The 19,585-nt window shown below is 27.3% G+C and overlaps 2 protein-coding genes across 5 annotated transcripts in view; one reads left to right on the top strand and one right to left on the bottom strand.

Moving 5' to 3' along the window:
* Positions 1-3,213, top strand: part of LOC126894290 (multiple C2 and transmembrane domain-containing protein) — a 28,886-nt gene extending 25,673 nt beyond the window's left edge. The window contains exons 11-19 of one of the 2 annotated variants that reach the window (XR_007701375.1): positions 172-561; positions 1,031-1,244; positions 1,446-1,591; positions 1,698-1,932; positions 1,989-2,095; positions 2,157-2,364; positions 2,647-2,741; positions 2,856-2,876; positions 3,101-3,213. Coding sequence is in view for 1 of the 2 variants with exons in the window: in XM_050665203.1 (XP_050521160.1) it covers positions 172-561; positions 1,031-1,244; positions 1,446-1,591; positions 1,698-1,932; positions 1,989-2,095; positions 2,157-2,364; positions 3,101-3,175 (1,375 nt within the window). In the remaining variant the exon portion in view is untranslated. The remainder of the gene's footprint in view (positions 1-171; positions 562-1,030; positions 1,245-1,445; positions 1,592-1,697; positions 1,933-1,988; positions 2,096-2,156; positions 2,365-2,646; positions 2,742-2,855; positions 2,877-3,100) is intronic. The other variant, XM_050665203.1, reaches the window with a different exon arrangement.
* A 746-nt stretch (positions 3,214-3,959) lies between these two features.
* On the bottom strand, positions 3,960-17,396 carry LOC126894291 (A disintegrin and metalloproteinase with thrombospondin motifs adt-1-like). Of its 3 annotated transcripts, none has more exons than XM_050665204.1 (17): positions 17,052-17,275; positions 13,650-13,719; positions 12,980-13,233; positions 12,591-12,920; positions 12,123-12,384; positions 11,535-11,640; positions 11,188-11,322; positions 10,751-11,000; positions 10,341-10,543; positions 6,251-6,317; positions 6,056-6,170; positions 5,637-5,773; positions 5,292-5,570; positions 4,964-5,078; positions 4,611-4,768; positions 4,324-4,480; positions 3,960-4,240 (listed from the first exon to the last, which is right to left on the bottom strand). In XM_050665204.1, the coding sequence occupies exons 1-17, from the start codon at positions 17,106-17,108 to the stop codon at positions 4,164-4,166; spliced, it is 2,772 nt and encodes a 923-aa protein (XP_050521161.1). In that variant the 5' UTR covers positions 17,109-17,275; the 3' UTR covers positions 3,960-4,163. The 3 variants fall into 3 exon arrangements, with proteins under 3 accessions (XP_050521161.1, XP_050521162.1, XP_050521163.1); XM_050665205.1 differs by lacking the exon at positions 17,052-17,275 and adding an exon at positions 17,361-17,396 and having other exon boundaries at positions 3,962-4,240; XM_050665206.1 differs by lacking the exons at positions 12,980-13,233; positions 13,650-13,719; positions 17,052-17,275 and having other exon boundaries at positions 3,962-4,240; positions 12,591-12,673; positions 12,747-12,860.
* Between the last annotated feature and the right edge of the window lie 2,189 nt (positions 17,397-19,585).

Genomic DNA, 19,585 nt, shown 5'->3' on the forward strand with positions numbered 1-19,585 from the left:
AAAAAACTATTTTTTTCTAAAAAATCATTTAATCCAAATTATACTGTAGGGTACCTCTTATTCGAGTAGACCCAGTATAAATATTACTAATTTCTTTCGATAATTATGGCATTGCGTTTGTGTGCCACTTTTTTAAAATTTGATTTTAAATCTTTCAATGTGTTCCTACAGTGCAATCATTGATTTGAGTAAACTAGAACGGGAAAGGACTCATAAAATTAAACACAAATTGGATATCGAAGGCTATGAGTCTACAAGTTTATTGTATTTATTACTAACTATTAGTGGTACTTCAAATATCGAAATGATATCGGATCCCACTGAAAAGAAAATCACCGAACAAGATCATATAAAACAGAAATACTCCACATTTAAGACTTTTTGTGATCTACGAGACATTGGTATGCTTACTATTCAAGTGTACAAAGCTCAAGGATTAACTTCGGCAGACTTGTGTGGTAAATCAGATCCTTTCTGCGTCTTGGAACTAGTAAATACTCGGCTACAGACTCATACTGAATACAAAACTCTATCACCAAATTGGGATAAAATATTTATTTTGTTAGTATTTAAACCACATTTCTTTAAAATTGGAGTTTTTACAAATAAATAATTAAAACTTCGTTTTATTTATAATTTATCCAAAATAAACTACATTTTATTTTTGCACGCAATATTATATAACTTTATAGTAACGAAAGAATCTTCAAAATGTATTTTCTCCATTAAGCTCCAAATTAATTTAAATAAATTTTATTGTAGACAATTTCCATCTAATGTAAATAAATTATGCTTAAATAAAAAAAAATAAGCTACAACGCTTATGAAATTACATTTACTGTTATGAATGTATATTTTATTTGTGGCTTATGAATAAACTCGACAAAATTTAATACTACGAATAATTTATCTTAATTTTATCAATTTTAATTTAGATGTATAATTAGTTGGTATTATTAAGCCATTATTTTATATTTATAATGTAAATTAAGAAATAAAAATATTAATTAATAAAATATTATAAACCTAGTAATGTGAGAGACATTAACTCTGTGCTTGAAGTGACTGTATTTGATGAAGATCCAGATTATAAAGTAGAGTTCTTAGGCAAAGTTGCTATTCCATTATTATCTATCAAAAATGGAGTTCAAAAGTGGTATTCATTGAAAGATAAAAAGCTAAGATTTCGAGCAAAAGGAAACAATCCGAGAATTCTATTAGAAATGCATCTTATATGGAATCCGGTAAGTTTTCAAAATATATTTAATCGTTAAATATTATTGAATTATTTAAATATTTATCCATTAAGAGAAGAAGTATTTTCGTTTGTAAAGGATTATTACTCGTCCTATTGTGCCCACCAAACTATTTTGAATTTTTTTTATTAACTATAAATTTATAATTTATATTTTTTACGATACCTGTGCACAATATTTTTTACATAGATCCGTGCAGTAATTAGAACTTTAAATCCAAAAGAAGAAAAATATATGCACCAAGAAATAAAATTCAAAACACAAACTTTGATAAATAATGTTATGCGACTAAAGGAAATAGTTATGTGGCTGATCGATATTGGAAGATTCTTTGAGTAAGTATTCCTTTTATTCAATACCAGTTTTAAAAATACTCATTAACAATGTGTACTATATATATTAACTTTTAATCAATTTTTTTTTTATTGACAATTTTCTTAGATACTGGGCAGAATGGGAATGTCCTTTACATACAATAATATTTTTGATTGTATTTGTCATAATTTGTCAATTTTTTGAACTATACATGGCTCCTATTGTTCTAATACTGATATTCTTAAAATTTTACTTTACATACGTATGGAATATAAATAAAAGTTTTGAGGACGATGATGAACAACAGACTGACGATGATGACCTAGATGACGATCATGATCAAGATGACGACAAATCTAAAGTAAATAATCAGTGAATACAATAAAATCAAGTAATATAATTTTTAACTTTTTCTAGGATGAAAAGAAGACATTAAAAGAAAGAGTAGTAGCTGTACAAGAAGTGACCCAATTAGTTCAAAATACCATCGGTGATATAGCCTCCCTCGGAGAAAAAGTGATAAAGTATATAAAACCATTATTCATCAATTTTTTTACATACTATAAAAATATTATACTTTTTCAGCCTTTTAAATTTTTCAGTTCCATTTTTATCATACTTATCTATTATACTTTTGATGGCCGTTGCTATCGTCTTATATTATATTCCAATTCGGTATATTATAATGGTTTGGGGCTTAAACAAATTTACAAGAAAAATACTCCGGCCTAACGTTATACCGAATAATGAATTATTGGACTTGTTGTCTAGAGTACCAGATAATGAAGAAAGGGTAATTTTGATTTTTTTTTTTTTTAATTTATAAACTAAATAATTATTTATATGATGATAATGTTAATTATTATTATTATTATTATTATTAAATATTCAAAAACTCAGGGTGAGCCATGTTTAAATAATGTGAAACTTCTTCATAAATTGTTTTTAAAAAAGTAGATCAACCAAAAAAATAAGCAATAAGTTTATTATAATTAAACATTTTTTTTTTTTTATTATTATTAATTTAAAAATAATAAATGGCGTATCATTAATTCTATTTTAAAATTATATTCAGTACCGAATGGAATACTCTTTCAAAAAAAAAAAAGTTAAAACAAACAAAAACAAATGAAGAATATTGATTTGAAAATTCAATAAATAATAATTAAGGTATCATATTTTTAATCGAATACTTAAAAAAAATGTACGCTTAACATATTATAATTTCATAATTCTTTTCTAATTACAACCTATATTAAATTACTAAAATTTTGATATTTTCAGGTTTATTGGTTAGTTAAATAGGTAATCTTTAACCTTATATTTGTACGGTTTATAAAAAAAATTTACGTGAATTGCTAATATTACTAACTAGTAATATTTATAATAATATAAAATTAGTATTTCTCAGTGATCCTCGAGTTTTATTATTTTTTTTGAAATTGATAATTCTAAATTTTATTTAATGTATGTTAAAAAGTTCAATTGTATAATAAAAAAAATTAAGATCTTTTATTACATACTTATAGAAATATTACAAGGAGTTCAAAACTGATGAAAATTTCGAAGGAGATAAAATTAATAAGGATTTTAAGAAGAAATAAAATCTGTGATTACAATGTAATTTATACATTCTAACAAGGTATTAAATATTTTATTGTTTATAATATTTCCAACTTTCACACATTTTTATTCTTACTTAAACTCAATAATGCACACAAAATATGGATTACAACTCCTTACCAATTAAATTCTCTGTGAAGCAGTAAGAATAATAATATAATTAGGTCAGAAATAAGACTAAAATTTTCTTACCGCATCTTCTACCATCAGTTAACAGAAAACGTAGTACCCACAAAATTTTTCCTAGCTATTTATTATACAAACATAACATAAAAATTATAAATATATTAAAACACTCTAATTCTACAACTGATATTAAAATAATCATGATTTTTTTTAACAGTTAAGTTTAAAATCTATACATTTCTAAAATTTTTCAAATATCTCTATGTTCTAACAATACAATTACATTTTTAAGTATTTTTTTGTTTTTATTAATATTAATGTTCATTGATGATAAATAGATAATTTACTCGTATTTTTCTAAATTATGTCCATAAATTTATCTAAACTTAAATGAATTTATATATTATTTTAGTGTTGTTCAAATTTTATAAATGTTATTAAACTTAATATAATTGTCTTGCCACCAATATTTTTTAATATTTTATTGTATTTAATTATTTTTAAAAATTTGTTTAACTATCAATTATTACTATATTATAAAAAAAATGTATTATTGTTAAATTTTGAAATTCTATTTAAACATTTATTTTAAATTATGTACATAGTTTTTAAATATAAACATTTTTCTTTTTATAATGTATACATTAAGTATTTTTCTTTCCTAAACAACTTTATTAATTAAGTTCAAGGACTTAGTATTGATCTCAAAAAATCATACTTATTATTTAATTTACATAAATAATCTCAATAGAAAAACGTAAATTAAATTTATTTACACTTTACATTTACTAGTTATTTGATTACGATTATATTTTTCAAATTATATGTACAACGTTTTAATTTTCAAACAATTTGAAAATCTATAGGATTGTCGACGTCTACTTTCTTTATATCATAATCATTTATTGAAAACCTTTCGACTAAAAAATAAATTGACTTTGTTAAAATCTTATATATTTTTTTTTATAAAATATAATAAAAAAAAAAATAAGTTGATATTTACTGTTTTTTAAATTCAACAATTGTTCTAACGTCTTTTGATCTGGTTTAGGAATATTTTTTAAGTAGGTAAGGCCCCGTTTAATGCGATTATTTAAACTAAAATTGCTATGTATTGTTAATGCATCAGTTGACATTGGCATATTATCTAAACCAAATTCCTATTCAAACAAAATGTAGAAAATATTATTACTATCATCATATTCTATAAATATAACATAAATTTTTAATGTAAATATATAAATATAATTTATATATTAAAAAAAAAGAGTTACAAACGTATATATTTACCAAACATTTTCCCCCTAAACAAAATGCTTTTCGATCAGTATCGCCTCTTGAACAATCAGTGCCAAAAGGAAACCAACCTGTTTCGCCATTAACAATGTAAAATCTATGTGGTACTACTTGGTCTTGACACGCTAGTTTACAGGGTCTATCCAGATCGTCTACAAAATAAAATTGAATTCGGTTGAATGAAGTAAAAAATGTTGCCTCGATATTAATTAACTCCTTTACTTAATATTATTTTTTTTTGCCACATTTCACTTAAATAAAAACACAATATACATGTATTTTGAAATTAAAATTAATATTTTTTAAAAAGTAATAGAATAATAGTTTATTAATCAAACAAAAATTACCTGAAACTGATGATAACTGCATACCCAAACCTGATAAACGTTGTACCTTTTGTCCATATTTTGAGCATACAGATGTGGCATAATCAGCTGTATTTTTTAAGCCCGTTTTACATTGCTGAAAATAAAAGAAATATAGACTATGACTGAATTCTATTTATTCGTTCTAAATTATTAATATTAACAGTATAAAGAATATAATTTTTCATAAATTTAAGACTAACTAATTAACTCTCTTTTAGTTAAAGAATTATAATTGTGTCAAAAGGTATATACATAATCATTCGTGAACAAAAATGTATACTTATTCTATACTTTAAAATTAGCTTACTTCTTTTTGTGGTCTGCATATTTTAATGCTTATAACTGGTTCACAATTTTTACAAATTTTTCCTTCGACTAATTTAAGACCCATTCCTGGTGTCATACAGCTGTAATGACACACAGATATAGATTGCCAAGTCCATTCTATTACTTCAGAAATTTCTGGAAGAAGTGGCAGTGGTGGAGATGGCGATCTTAAATATTTTCGTGGTTCATCTATTATACAAGCTTTAGCTGATTCTATATAAAGTGAATCAGACGTAGACAATTTTTCACATATAAACTCCTATAGCAACATTTAAAATGTAGAATTTAGTACGTTAAAAAAGATAATGTGACCTGATTTATTTACTTTACAATACCCTCCAACACAATAGCTTAATCCATTATTTTTTCTTATTTGGCAAGTGGTGCCATCAGGAAATGACCATCCTCGACTTTTTATGCCACCTTTGTGTTTATGGCACCAAACAGTACACGCATCTTTCGCTAAAATAAATGTAATGAGTTTAAATACGTACGATATGATTAATTGAATTTAGGGGCGTATTTAGAATTTTTTTATTTATTTATAATATGATAAATGTAAATATGTATATATTTACTTGTAAAAAAATTACTTATGTAGACTTAGAAGAGTATTAGAAGACTCTAATCACTTCCAAATCTACTCATTTTTATTTTTACTAAAAATAATTTTTTTAACGTTTTTTGTTTTGAAATAACAAAAATATTTATTGTATATTTATAACTGAGTTATTGTATACTTACGATCAGAACTGATTTTTTGATAACCAGTACCAATTAATTCCGTATCATATTCTTTAGCTCTTAGGCATACTTCATTAGAAAAATCTTTTATGGTTAATTGAGGCGCATTAGCACACTTAAAAAACATTGTTTTATTATTAATTTTTATAGATATATAATTTTAGATAAAATACATCATAATGTATCATTATTTACTTGCTCTGTATAACATGATTTATACTTCTGATCTTCACCAGAACATAATTTTCCTCCATTTTCTGGCCTGAAAAACATTAACAAATAAAAATGATTTTAAAAACAATATTTATACATTACTAATTATCAAAAATTTTTGTATCATAAAACAATAAATTTGAAGTCAATAATTATTTGAATTTTTTTTTTAAGTGTAGAATAAAATAATACTATATTTTGATATTGCCTTACAATCATTAATACTTATTAAGTTAGATCATAATCTGTTATAAAAGTATCATAAGCATAATAAAATACAACAAAAAAAAATGAATGCATTCTTATTTAGTTTATTCATAGCATCAAGAACCAGTTTCCATCGAATAAGAGTCTTTGATGTTCTTAATAATAAGATAATTTCTTTATATTTAAAGCAGAAAATATTTTAGTACTTGTGTAGAATTATCGTCTATAGCTATTATCATAAAGTCACCCCAACGACCCACGTACCTCATAGTTACGCGGGTCGCCTTGGATGGAGCGACTTCTACCCCGTGGAACCCAGGTAGATGAGGGAGATAGGCCGAGGCTACAAATCATTAAATAGCCTAGACCCAGGCAAGCAGGAAGATGGAAAGAGGCAAAGGGATTGTGGCTTGGGTCTAATGGACCCTAGTCTGGGTGACGAGGAGGCTCCCGTGTTGTGGGGGGGGACGGTATTCATCCGACTCCAACCCACCCAAACACCCTGGTCGTCCTATTGAACGAATGCCAATTCAGCAGAGTACCGCGGAGGACTGACTTTACAAGTCCACCCAAGAGGTTACGGCTTAGTCCGAGAGTTTTGAGGCTCTCAAGTGAACTAGGTAGCCATACCCCTCGCCATGTAATGGTCGCGGCGACTGTATGTATTGCAGTCGATTGGTGTCTTGCCATGATTTCGGACTTTAAATCCTGGTGGCTGGCGTACTTTCGTACTTTCTCTTTGTGCCAGTCTTTGGTGTTGGTGGCAGAAACAATCTGTACATCCAGGATAACAGATCTCCTGCCTCTTGTCTCGTCGTCAATTGGGACAACGAGGTCCGGCTTGAGATTATCATTCCTTAACGCGTAGAGGTGCTCACGTTCTACTTGAAGCCCTCTATCAGTAAGTGCTCCAGCTATGCGCTTCACGAAATGGTCGTGTCAAAGAATCCTCCAACCATAAGTCCTGGGGCACACTTGAACTATGTGCGCAAGAGTCTCATAGGACGCAGCACATCCACGGCATGACACCGGTATGTTGCGCCCCTGTCCAACACGCTTGCGGTTAGGCAGGGCGTTGATCCTAATCTTAGCATACTGCTTGAAGTCACGGCCGGTTATACCATCCGGTCTGCGCATGTATGCCGTCGATTTTAGTTACCAGGACAGAACTTGAGATCAGCACCGTCCACTGAACTGTTGAGGAGTTCTTGGGGACTAATCATCGCTGCGACCCTATCCACGCAGCGCCGGAAGGTTGCTACCACACTCGTTCCGAAGAGACGGAATACTTCACGCACCGCCGGAACGTGTGAATTTTCGATTTTAGTCAACCTATCGGGTTGGGTCTCGTGACTTAGTTGTCTTAACTTACAATCGAGGAGCTTCGTGAACGTCAGTCCGTGGACGAACTTCGGAATCACGTAGTCCCGTGCGATTGCAAATCTCATTTATGGCGTCATAGGGTTGAAACCGCCTCCAAAGCACTGACAAGAGACGCGCACTTGAGCCTATAAAGGGAATTTCCCTGAAACTCTATGCCAAGATACTTCCAGAACTCGCCAACCTAAGTCACCACAAGCGACGAGCCCTCGAGAGAGTACGCCGTGGCGGGAACTTTTAGTTTGCGATCACGTCCCGAAGGAACGAAGGTGAGAGTAGCAGACTTTGTTGGGTTAAGCTTCAAACCGGCTAATGCTATTCGAAAGGTGAACTTTTCGCAGGACAATTGCAACCTTCGGGCCGTTTCCGACACAAGAATTACATCGTCTGCGAACACTAGAGCATTCACTCGCTCGTTGCCCAGCATATAGCCAACCGCATCTGGGATTGCTCGTAGACCGAAATCTATCACCAGGTTAAATAAAAGCGGCGATAAAGGATCGCCTTGCCTAATGCCATTCGCTGTCCTCAAGGATCGGGAAACTCCCTGCCTACTTGAATGAAAGTCTTACTCTACTTGTACACGAAGTCGATACATTCGATAAAGCGGGGGTCGCCACGCATCACCGCGGAGATCGAACCGTGGGATACCGAATCGAACGCCTTAGACAAGTCCAAAGATGCAAGACACAGTCCCTGGCAAGACGAACGGGAACTCGTCAGTAACGAATCGAGGAGGAAGAGATTTTCCGCCCACTGCCTGTCATCGATTACGGATAGACCTTCAAGTCTTCTGGCAAGAATCCTATGGAAATGCCGCAGGGCTATCAATGCGATCGAGATCGGTCAATATTTACCCGGGCATCCGACATCCCCCTTTTTGGGGACAAAAGTGGTACGGGGCCTAACAAAAATGTCCGGGAGCGTTCCCGTGGCGATCAGCAAGTTGAATATACCTGCAATTGGATGTATGGGCAATGATCTCCATAGCCGGGCCTTAAACCCATCTGGGCCCGGACTTGTATTTACCAGGGGAAGGATTTAACGATATCCCTAGGCGAAACAGGGTCAAACATAATGCGCGTACGAGTCTATCTGATCTTATTGAGTGCGACAAAGGAGTGGACTGGGGCAATTTCGATTATAGGTGCCCAGTATTGGACCATCTCGTCAACACATGGGCATTACTGCTCCCGAATCGATCCCCGTTAGTATACGCTCGACTACGCGTTTGTGCGCACGTTTCAATTCAGAAGCATTGCGCCTGTACTCCTTGGCTTTCAACGCTTTACGGGTCTTATTATAACTTATATCTATATTATTAATTAAACTTTATAAATTATTTGTACCATTAATTCTATATTCTTTGACCGGTAAAAATAAGTGTACAGCTCAGTAAGGTCGTGGCATAGTTGATATAGGTATAGATAATATCTGACTATGATTAACATCACTATCATAAAAAACACTTCGATGCAAGTCTGTTAAACTTCACAATAATTTATATATTTATAATTTCTATGTTTTTAAATTTTACTAAAGTATTAAATACTAGTATACTATTTGCTTAAATTTAAAATAAAATATTTTTTTATGTTTTTGATAAAATCGAAAACTTCTCTTTTCAAAACTTCCCTTAAATTAATTATTAGTGATGTTGAAAGTGTTAAAATTAATTTAAATTTACTGATCGATTTTTCATAGTAAAACCACCGTAACATATATTTTTTAATATTTTAGTATATTTCAAAAGCTGTAATTTGATATAGGTTAAACATTTTTAGGCTATCTAAAAAATATTTTTAAAAATCAAATAGAAATGAAAGTTGTTAAATTTCCTTAAACTCTTTTATATAATTAAGTTTTTCATAGAATTTTTTCAAAAAACATATCAAAAAAAGCTTATTGTCTCTAGTTTACTTTATTAAAATTTTATTAGGTTATATTAAATTTTAAAAATAGTTTTAGCAATTTTAAAAGTAGAAAAAATGTTTGGATATTGTTATTTTTAAGGTATTGCAATTTTAAGATATTTTTCTAAATTCCTAAATTTGATAGTTTTTTCCAATTTTCGAGCACAATAGATTCAATTAGATAAGTCATGTTATTTTGGCGTAAGATTCATTAAAAGTCCAGTAACAGCTGAGTATTTTCATGGACAAACATAAAAAAATACACTTTTATAAAACCAATACCTTCTCAGCTACACATACAAGCTAAAATGTGACTTACTTTTTCAGTATTTTACAATAATCTAGTTGGTTAATTACTATAAAAAAACATATTTTTGGCTATAGGTGGAGTGCTGATAATAGAAGGTACTTTCACCCGAAACAAATCAACTTTTTTTAATAGTAAACCAATAAATCACTTACGTAAAAATGATTGCTTCAAATCACGTATTAGTAGTTTTTGTTAACTTAATCAAAAATGTTTATTATTTTAATAATTTAAATTAAATAAATTCAATAAATATCCAACCTACCTCGGATTATTACACCGCCTAATTGAACTCATTATACCAGTACTACCACTATTCAGATCATTTTTATCTCCAAGCAAACAAGATGAAGCGCAATCTGAATAGGGCGTCCATTCACTCCATCCTCCATCAACACTTTGATGTGGAACAAAGCCAGCTTGTAAGGCCGATAATCCTTTGCTAACACATCGACCACTACGACACCACTTTTATAAAATAAATATTTTTCAATAAATTAAATTAAATTTTTAAAATACACTGATAAATGAAAATATATCAATACTTTTTTATGAATATAATAAACATAAAATATATTCAATAAGTTTTAAAGACCATTTAAATGGATTGCAATAGTTTTATAGCTTAATAGTTGTAATGTATCTACAATAAAAACTTAATTACGAGATACTAACTTTATTTGAACCACAAAGTGAGCCTTCGAGCGCTGGGTGTGAAGTCCATGTATATCGATCGCGTTGACAGTGCAGATCTCGACAAATTTCTCCCAAATCTTGACTGGAGGCGTGTGTGCTTCCCCATCCATATTTGAGCATACATTGTTCACGTGAATCAAATCTTTCACCAGGTAATCTACCCTGTTGCTTATGATCCAAATAATCTGATGAGTCACCTCCGTCAAACAAGCATACTGCTTGTGAGCTCCTTAAAAAAACAATATTTTTGAGGAAACTAACTTAGAATTTAATTATACCATGAATTAATTATGTTGAAATTTAATTTAAAAATTTTTATAATTGTTAAATGTTTAAGAAGTGTTTAAATGATCCAAAAATTTTAATTAATATATTAGTTTTAAGTAATATTTTATTCTAATAATAATTCTACTGACTGTAAAAATTTTTCTAAATAATCATGACTGCACGTTGACCAAGTTATTTTACCACTTCCTAAAGTTGGAGACATTATAAAGCTTGTTGAATCACAGTTATTATCAGATGCTGCACCATCATGTCGCATCCCTAAACTAAATATTACAATCTGTTTATGATACTTGTCTTAAATAATGCATATCAGTAAATATATAGTCAAGTATAATTTATAATTATGCTATGCAATAAAATTTTGAATTTATTAGTGTACACTTTCAAGCAGTACAACGTTACAGATGTTAAGTACTTAGAAAAAATGAACTACAATGATCAACTAAGTAATAATTTTTTGTTTTTTAAATATTACTTATGACCAATTTCATGTGCTACTACATAGACACTCTCAAAGTGGCGACCCTCGTTTACGGTACAGCTACTAGTTTTGGTGCACATTCCTGCTACTGGTGCTAAACCTGAAATAAATAAAAATATACACAATGAACAACAGTAAATTTTTACTTTTTTAGTTGTATATTGTTTATATCAAATTCACTTAACATGTTTTTCAACTCTTAAAAAGAGCAAAATTTAAACTTTATAGTATTTACAAATAATTAGTATATTTCTTGAAATTATACTTCATAATTTTACTATAGAAAAAAGTTTATAACTAGCATAAAAACAAAATGAAACATGCATACCATTTCGATTATTTAAAGATAAATAATATATCTCTTTAATAATTTTTTCCCGAATTAAAAAATAAGTTTACTCTGTATACGTCCTTATTTTTTTGAATTAAAATTCTTTAATACCATTTCTTTTTTCAAAACTTCCCTTAAATTATTTATTAGTGATGTTGAAAGTGTTAAAATTTAAGATATTGTTAATATAATTATGTTATATAACGTTATTTATAAAAGTAGCTAATTATGTTTATTATTTTTTCGCTTACCTACAACTTGATTACTTATTTTTCCATTTTTTCCAGAAACAAATAAGTCAAGACCGGTTAAAATAACGGCATGATCCCAATGTAACGGATCTGAGTCTAGCGGTGGGTTTTCTACTTGCTGCCATTTACAAAAATCACTCAAAAACCTATCTATATCATTAGATCTGTTTAAGCCTTCCGGATCTGTGTGCAATATCTCTAATCTTTTTAAGATAAAGTTTATTTGTCGACCAAGTGAAGGATCGTGATAGAGCAAATCAACCTAAATTTATTGTATTTAAATAAATATAATAAAAATTTAGTTTGTTTTGGACATTACATACTCTTTATACATTTATAAATGAATTGGTTTATATTTGAAAAACAAATACAATAGTACATATTTAAACTATATAAGTACACTTATATAGTTTGAGCTATGCACTTTTTAAGCACAATAATTTAAGAAAACTATTTTTACATACTCACAGCATTTATCATGGCCAAAACAAATCTAATGACTTCTTTTTCAGTATTTGATTCGAAACTCACGGCCATTAACCTATAAAGGTCTTGATCCACAAAAATAGCTATCTCTAAATTCAGTTCTCTAGATGACCAAATATCTCTTTTACTACGACTTACAGATGCTGTCTGATCAATTTTCTTTTTTGTCATAAATTTACCAAGTGAATTTTTCAGGTTGGCCGCGTTTTTAATTTGAACAATTACGTGTGGTGTTTCATTTGGATCGTGAAATCGTTCCGGTAACGGGCTAATGGCGTAATACTCGTCCCCGTCAGACTTAATGATACCCCTCTGAAAAAAACATAAGAGTATTAAAAAAGAAGGATTAGCGTGCAATTTAAATAAGTTACTATTCCGTTGCAAACGTCAAGGGCAGCCACGTGAGGTGAAAGACTGTGATAATAACAGTCAGTGTCATTCCATGGATTATCTATAATTTCTGACTTTCCGGCGACTCTTTTCAGTACTACAAATTTTTCATCAAGCAGACCTTGGTTTTTTCGCAAATCAAGCCGAAAATTCTGATCTAAGCGATCAAATGTAAGATTAACTTGTCCTCCAGTTAATTGATTTAGATTTAAATAAGTTACCCCAAAATTCTGTTCTAAAAAATACAAGGTATAATTTAAAACAAATCGTCTAAAAATCAAAATCGTTTTCAAACAAAGTATTTTTATTTAAACGTAATATTTTGCCTAAAACAAAACATTGGATTTTATTTCAAAATTTTAATTTCATTATTGACGAGAGCATTGTAATATTACGATTTACCCGTATGTTATTGACCTCATCAGAAACCTACGGGACCATAACGTTCAACATATTATAACTCACAGTATCCGTTTAATCAGATTTTCTCCCCCACCTCTAGTCACCGAGGAAGTTTTGTAACAACTTTAACGACTATTTAACATATTTTCACTTTTTTCTTCACACTCTGTCACCCCAACATATTTAAATATTATTAAGATTTTCCTTCCATTCTAACAATGCGGAACTAAAGCTAGGTAGGCAACTTACCTACATTAGATCCAACAAAATGTCTCCATTCAAATGGTGTTAAATGATCAATTAGATTCGTCTCGTTAATCTGAAACAAATTTGTTACGTCAGAGGGGTTTTTTAAGGTAGTAATAAAAAACAATGACAGGCTTCTACACTCTTTTTATATGTTTTTAGACGTTCCCGAAAATTTTAATAAGTAGATCGTTGTGCTTAATAAATCTTCATTCCACCGTTACGTATTTGTTGATCTGTCAATTTTTATCTTGGACATTGAAAAAGAAAATGGTATTATATGTTTTTATCAACGCTCACTAGTATTTAGTGCAAAAACAATTAGATACACGTATTTTGGCATGTTAAATATAACTAATTATCTCAAACCGAATAAGATTTACATAGATATGAATTTAACAAAGCATTAACCCACCAAAGAGGCCAACGTTCTAAAAGTATTATACTAAGATGTGAACTTGAAAATAAGTAATATATTCGAGCAATTTAATTTAACTTTAAAAGAATTAACTGGAGTGATAATATATATGACTAATTAAACGATATATAATTTACTTTATTGTAACAATTAAGTATAATTATCATTTATATCCTTTAAATTTACATATGAATTTACATTATACAAATATTTTAACATAATATTATTATTAATCCATTATAAAGAAAAAAACATTAAATAGAAAAAGTTCTAAAAATCTAAAATTTATGGTATTGACATCTCTGTCATTTAAAAACTTCAAGTTCATTAAACTATTTCAAAAAAATTAATTTAGATTCAGAAGGTTGTATAGTTATGGTCTTTTTTTCATTTTTATCCATTTTTATTTCAATAGTAACCAAACAATGTAATATTTATCATAGTAACATTCACTTCATTTACAATATTAACTTGAAATACTGTATTATTGATGCGTGCAATTTTGTTATTAAAATGAATAAGGCCATCCAAACAATTAATTCATTTCTATGTTAAAATCTGATTAAAAATACAAACTCTTAAAGTTTATGATATTATTTTCACAATATTTGTCAAATAATCAATGTATACGTAAAAGTATTTTTATATGAAGAGACTACTTATCTAATTACAAATTCAAATATAAAAACATATTTTCCTGATTGCTCTGAAAAACAATGGTCCGGTAGGTTTGTAACAGGATGTGCAATGAAAGTAAAAGGTAACTGGGGTTTATGCACATGCTATATATAATATGGAAAGATAATTTTCAGAATTATTACCGAATCATTTTTACTTTCCTCATTCGATTTTCATTATAGATAATTATTTTACCACGTAAATATGTGTGTATTTGTACTGACATTGAAACCTTTACAAATTTTCTTTCCAAATTTCGTTTCGGTTTATGAATGTAAAATAAATAATAATAGCAAAATACATTTTATGAATGTAATAATTGGGGAAATTCTTATTCAAATCGATTATGTTTGTTAATCGGTGCAGAAATATCTAATGAATTGACGGATGATAACTTATGGACACATAAATAAACAAGCAGTTCAAACTAAAGAAGTTTTATAATATATAGTTGAACTGCTTAAAATGCCAACAAAAGATTTATACGTATAGCATTTTTAATTTATTCCTTAAATAAATGATAATTTATATTAGATTTTAAATATTAATAGAGGAAGATAACCAATTATTATATTAATACAATTATTATTGAATGAAGTTGTCAAAAATATTTAACTTATTTGATAATTTCTCCATTATGTTTATAAATGTTATAATAAAACCACCTTTTCACTTTTGGTGTATAAATACATGTATAGTTTTAACCAGTACTAAAATGTTATATAATATTTAACAACTATTATGTATAGTAAAAAATTCTATTGTTTTATAATATAAAAAATAATTACAGCCCAACCTATTTTTTTTACGAACTGTAAGAAGATATGACATTATAAAGAAAAACTTTTTTATTAAATTAATTCATCTAATTTTTAATTTTATCTAAAAATATCATTAAAAATTTATTTTTAAAAAATCAATCAAAAAAGTATTTAATGTGTGAGAAAAACACTTATATTTCAATTCCAAATAATTTTTGTTTAAACTTAAAGTAATGACGAACGTTAAACTCAAAAAATATTTTTAGAAATAGGGGACTTCTATGATATATGAGTTGTATGTATTACGCATTTTGTTTCTAAAATTAACCAAGCTAAAAAATTTTTATCATAATTGTCAAATAACAATTTTTGGGTTTTTTTTTTTATTAAGTTGAAATGTAACACCGTGTGTATTATGTCATATTTATAAATTTGAATACGTTATACAAAATAATATTGTTTATTAATAACAAAAAATTATAAAATCCTTCCATGAATTAATGTTTTTATTTAAGTTACTACAACAGAGTACTCACAGTACGATATATTCATTAAAAGATAAATAAGAAAATATTTTAGTCAATAATATATATAGATTTAAATAGAGACTCTTTAATTCCAAGACTATAAATTATTATACAAAAAATACTCCTGTTTCATAAATTCAGAAGTTAAATGTTAAAAATTATTGTTTTAAGGTTGTTAATATAATATCTTCAATGTTAATTTTTATGTTGAGAATACTAGAAAGGTTTTTTTCCGCGGATAAAATACTTTATAATTTAATTATTTAATTAGCCACTAGAAAATATTATTTGGGATAAACAGAATTCTATTTTACATAAGTAAGAAATTAAAAAAAATAGTAGTTTAATATTTTTTTTAAACTAGTTTAATTATAAAAAATGTATTTTATCGTAATGTATTTTATTCAATTAGTGAAATTTGACAAGAAAATTTTTATGGTTTTAATAATTTAATAATACATAATAGAAGTAAACTAATTTTTTTAATAATTTATAGAATTAACATGCTTTATTTACATCTAATCGAAACGAAACAGGATGATAATTATAATTTCTGAACCTGAAAAGCATCAATATAATTTTTATTCTATAATAAAAATAATTATTTTATAGTTTTATTTATCTCAATTGAAGGACTTTACGTAACAACCAGATAAGTCTAACGTTTTCAGAAAATAATTTTTCTGTATAATTTTAATAAAAAATGATTTTTCTATGTAATTCAGTACAAAACCTAGTTATAAATTACTATTATTTGTAGAGATAATTAATCTAAAGAAAATAATTTGCCATTACTTTTAATCAAAATTTTTTCATAAAATTGCTTTCCTAAAAATGTTTAAAAATATACTTATTTGGTTATTACACCAAGTCTTTCAATTTAAATTTTTAATAAATCGTACATTTTTATGGAACGAATGAAAAAGAATTAAACCAATTATAATTTATAACATTTTGTCTTTTTACAAAAAAATTCTTGTACAATTTTTTTTCTAAAACTTAAAATAAAAATTGTAGTTACCTTTACACTTTGAAGAGGTTGAACAAGAACAACAATAAGACTTAAGTAGTGAATCATAATTTATCACAGTTATGATTAAACATAATTCAATTAAACAAATTATTTTATTTTATTATTAACCGAAGTCTAGTAATATAATCGAATCTCTTCATCGTTTTTGTGTATGTACACAAATAATTATACATTATATTATAATTTTGAATTAATATTAAAAAATATTATCATTATTTCACATTTTATAGATTTTTATTTATGACATTTTATAATAAAATACCATTAAAAATGAACAGTGAACATATGATTATTTACTTGTATATAAAAATATAATTCATCCACTAGACTAGATCGTTTGGTGTTCTGATTAAAACTAACAGTCTGGTGGCCTACACTCTGTATAGGATAGATCGTCTAAATACATGTAATATAATATTCATATGAATAATAGGATACCACTTCTCATGAATTCATAATCAACAAATTATATTATTATTACTATTATTATTATAAAAATTACACATTATAACGTCAACGTCAAAAGTTTTCAAATACATAACTGTATGACTTAATAAAAATGAAATTGTTTAACTTACATTTTCAAATAATAATTATTCCAATTTAATTTAGTGCCCACTTTATTAATAGTTAAATAATTAAGATCAACTCATACCAAAGGCCTGACAATAAAATCAATACTTTAACAGTTAATTATAACTTTTAGTAATGAATACGTCCAATAGATACTAATTTACAATTTGATCCAGATCTAAATGAATCTAATCTCATATTAATTATTTTAATATTTACATGGATTTAAATATGGAAAAATTGTTTTACTCCATTCGTTAACTAATATACAAGACTGAACTAGTTAACCTATTTTTATTATTGGGTAAAGTTATTTTAATTTTGAAAGTAGTACGTTAAATTAAAAGATAACGTATGTATATTTTTAACTTATTTATAAATAAAATAATTAGAAAAATTTAAACTTTATTTTTTTATTATTGTAATATACTCAAATTTAATGCGTTATTCAGATTAAATAAGTATATATTTAAATTAACAGTTAAATCCAAAAAAGTTAAAAAAAAGTAACGATTTACCTAACTTAATTGACGTTAATGACCAGCCTTGATGGATTGTTTTCAAAATTATGAAATTTATGTTTGATACAATGATAAAATTTAATTATGTTTTAGTTTTTTCATATCACGCAATAAAAATTAAAATAAATTTTACATCTTTAGACAAATTCTCAATAAGACCATTTTAGCTTAAAGATGAAGGGGTATTAATTTTACTACAATATTTTTTTTGTGTGTCTATCACTACATTATCTCAATTTCTACTGAGTTGTTTTTGCTTAAAAGTACTCAAAAAGACCAGAAATTGAATCTCATTATTTATCAATATATGAAATAACTCCTATCTTATCAGGTAAATGTCTCAAAATTAAGATCTTTTTTTGTAGATTTGAATAATTTAGTTACATTTTTGAAGACAAAAATTGAAAAAAAATTTAAAACATTTAAATGTATAAAAAATACAAAGTAAGAATGATTTATATTTTTAAATCAGTGTTAAAAAATAAGGTTAGTCAAACATTGTAAATAAATATTGGGAGTGAACTATGATACTACCTACGTTACAGTGTAATCAATTAACGATATCATTTCAAGCATGAAAAAATCACTCGGCAACTATCATTCAAATAATGTAACATAACACGTTGTAATTAGTTTTATTAATAGAACAATAAGTTACATCTAGTATGTTAAATAATTGTATTTTACTCATTTATAAAAAGTTTAATATCTTAGTACATAATTTTTATGTTTACATTTATATATAACTACAGTAACCCTGATCTATTTTAAAACAGTAACTTAGGTAGACAATGTTCCCTTATTGTCATGTTTAGTTCATTCCTATTTCTATCTCTTGTGAACATTGTGATATAACCTTTTGGTATTCATAACGAGTAATATACTATGGTTGAAGAGTATTCAATGGGCTAAAGATGAGGTTTATCATAATATGAATAGTACAGTATGTTTAATTTATATTAAATATGTACATTAAAATACTCTACCATATGATTAAAACCAAACTGTAAATTACCATTTTTCAGATTTTTTTTGTTATTATTATACATTTTTGTAATTATATTGTCGGTGATTTTGTTTTAAATCTTAGTGGTACTCATAGATATGTGGTAGTATTAATTAAGTACCAATATGATGGTACTTAATTTATAATTGTTCTACAATAATAATAACGTATAACGTAGAAAAACAGTGATTGAGTTATTTTGTATATTTCAATAATTTAAAAAAATTAAATAAATAAGAATACTTCTTGAACCTATTAAATAAGTTTTTTTTCTAAAATTATATTCTACTTAAAGTTTAAATAGAAAATTGACTAAGATTTTTACGTTATATCTCGTCCAAAATGAGTAAATGGCGAGATTTGTTATAAATGAAAATTGGTAAAATTTCAAGCATGTAAAAAGCTCAAAATTTAATAACATT

Source organism: Daktulosphaira vitifoliae, unplaced genomic scaffold (genome assembly GCF_025091365.1).
Source record: "Daktulosphaira vitifoliae isolate Bord-2020 unplaced genomic scaffold, ASM2509136v1 Scaffold_1, whole genome shotgun sequence".
Classification (NCBI taxonomy): Eukaryota; Metazoa; Arthropoda; class Insecta; order Hemiptera; family Phylloxeridae; genus Daktulosphaira; species Daktulosphaira vitifoliae.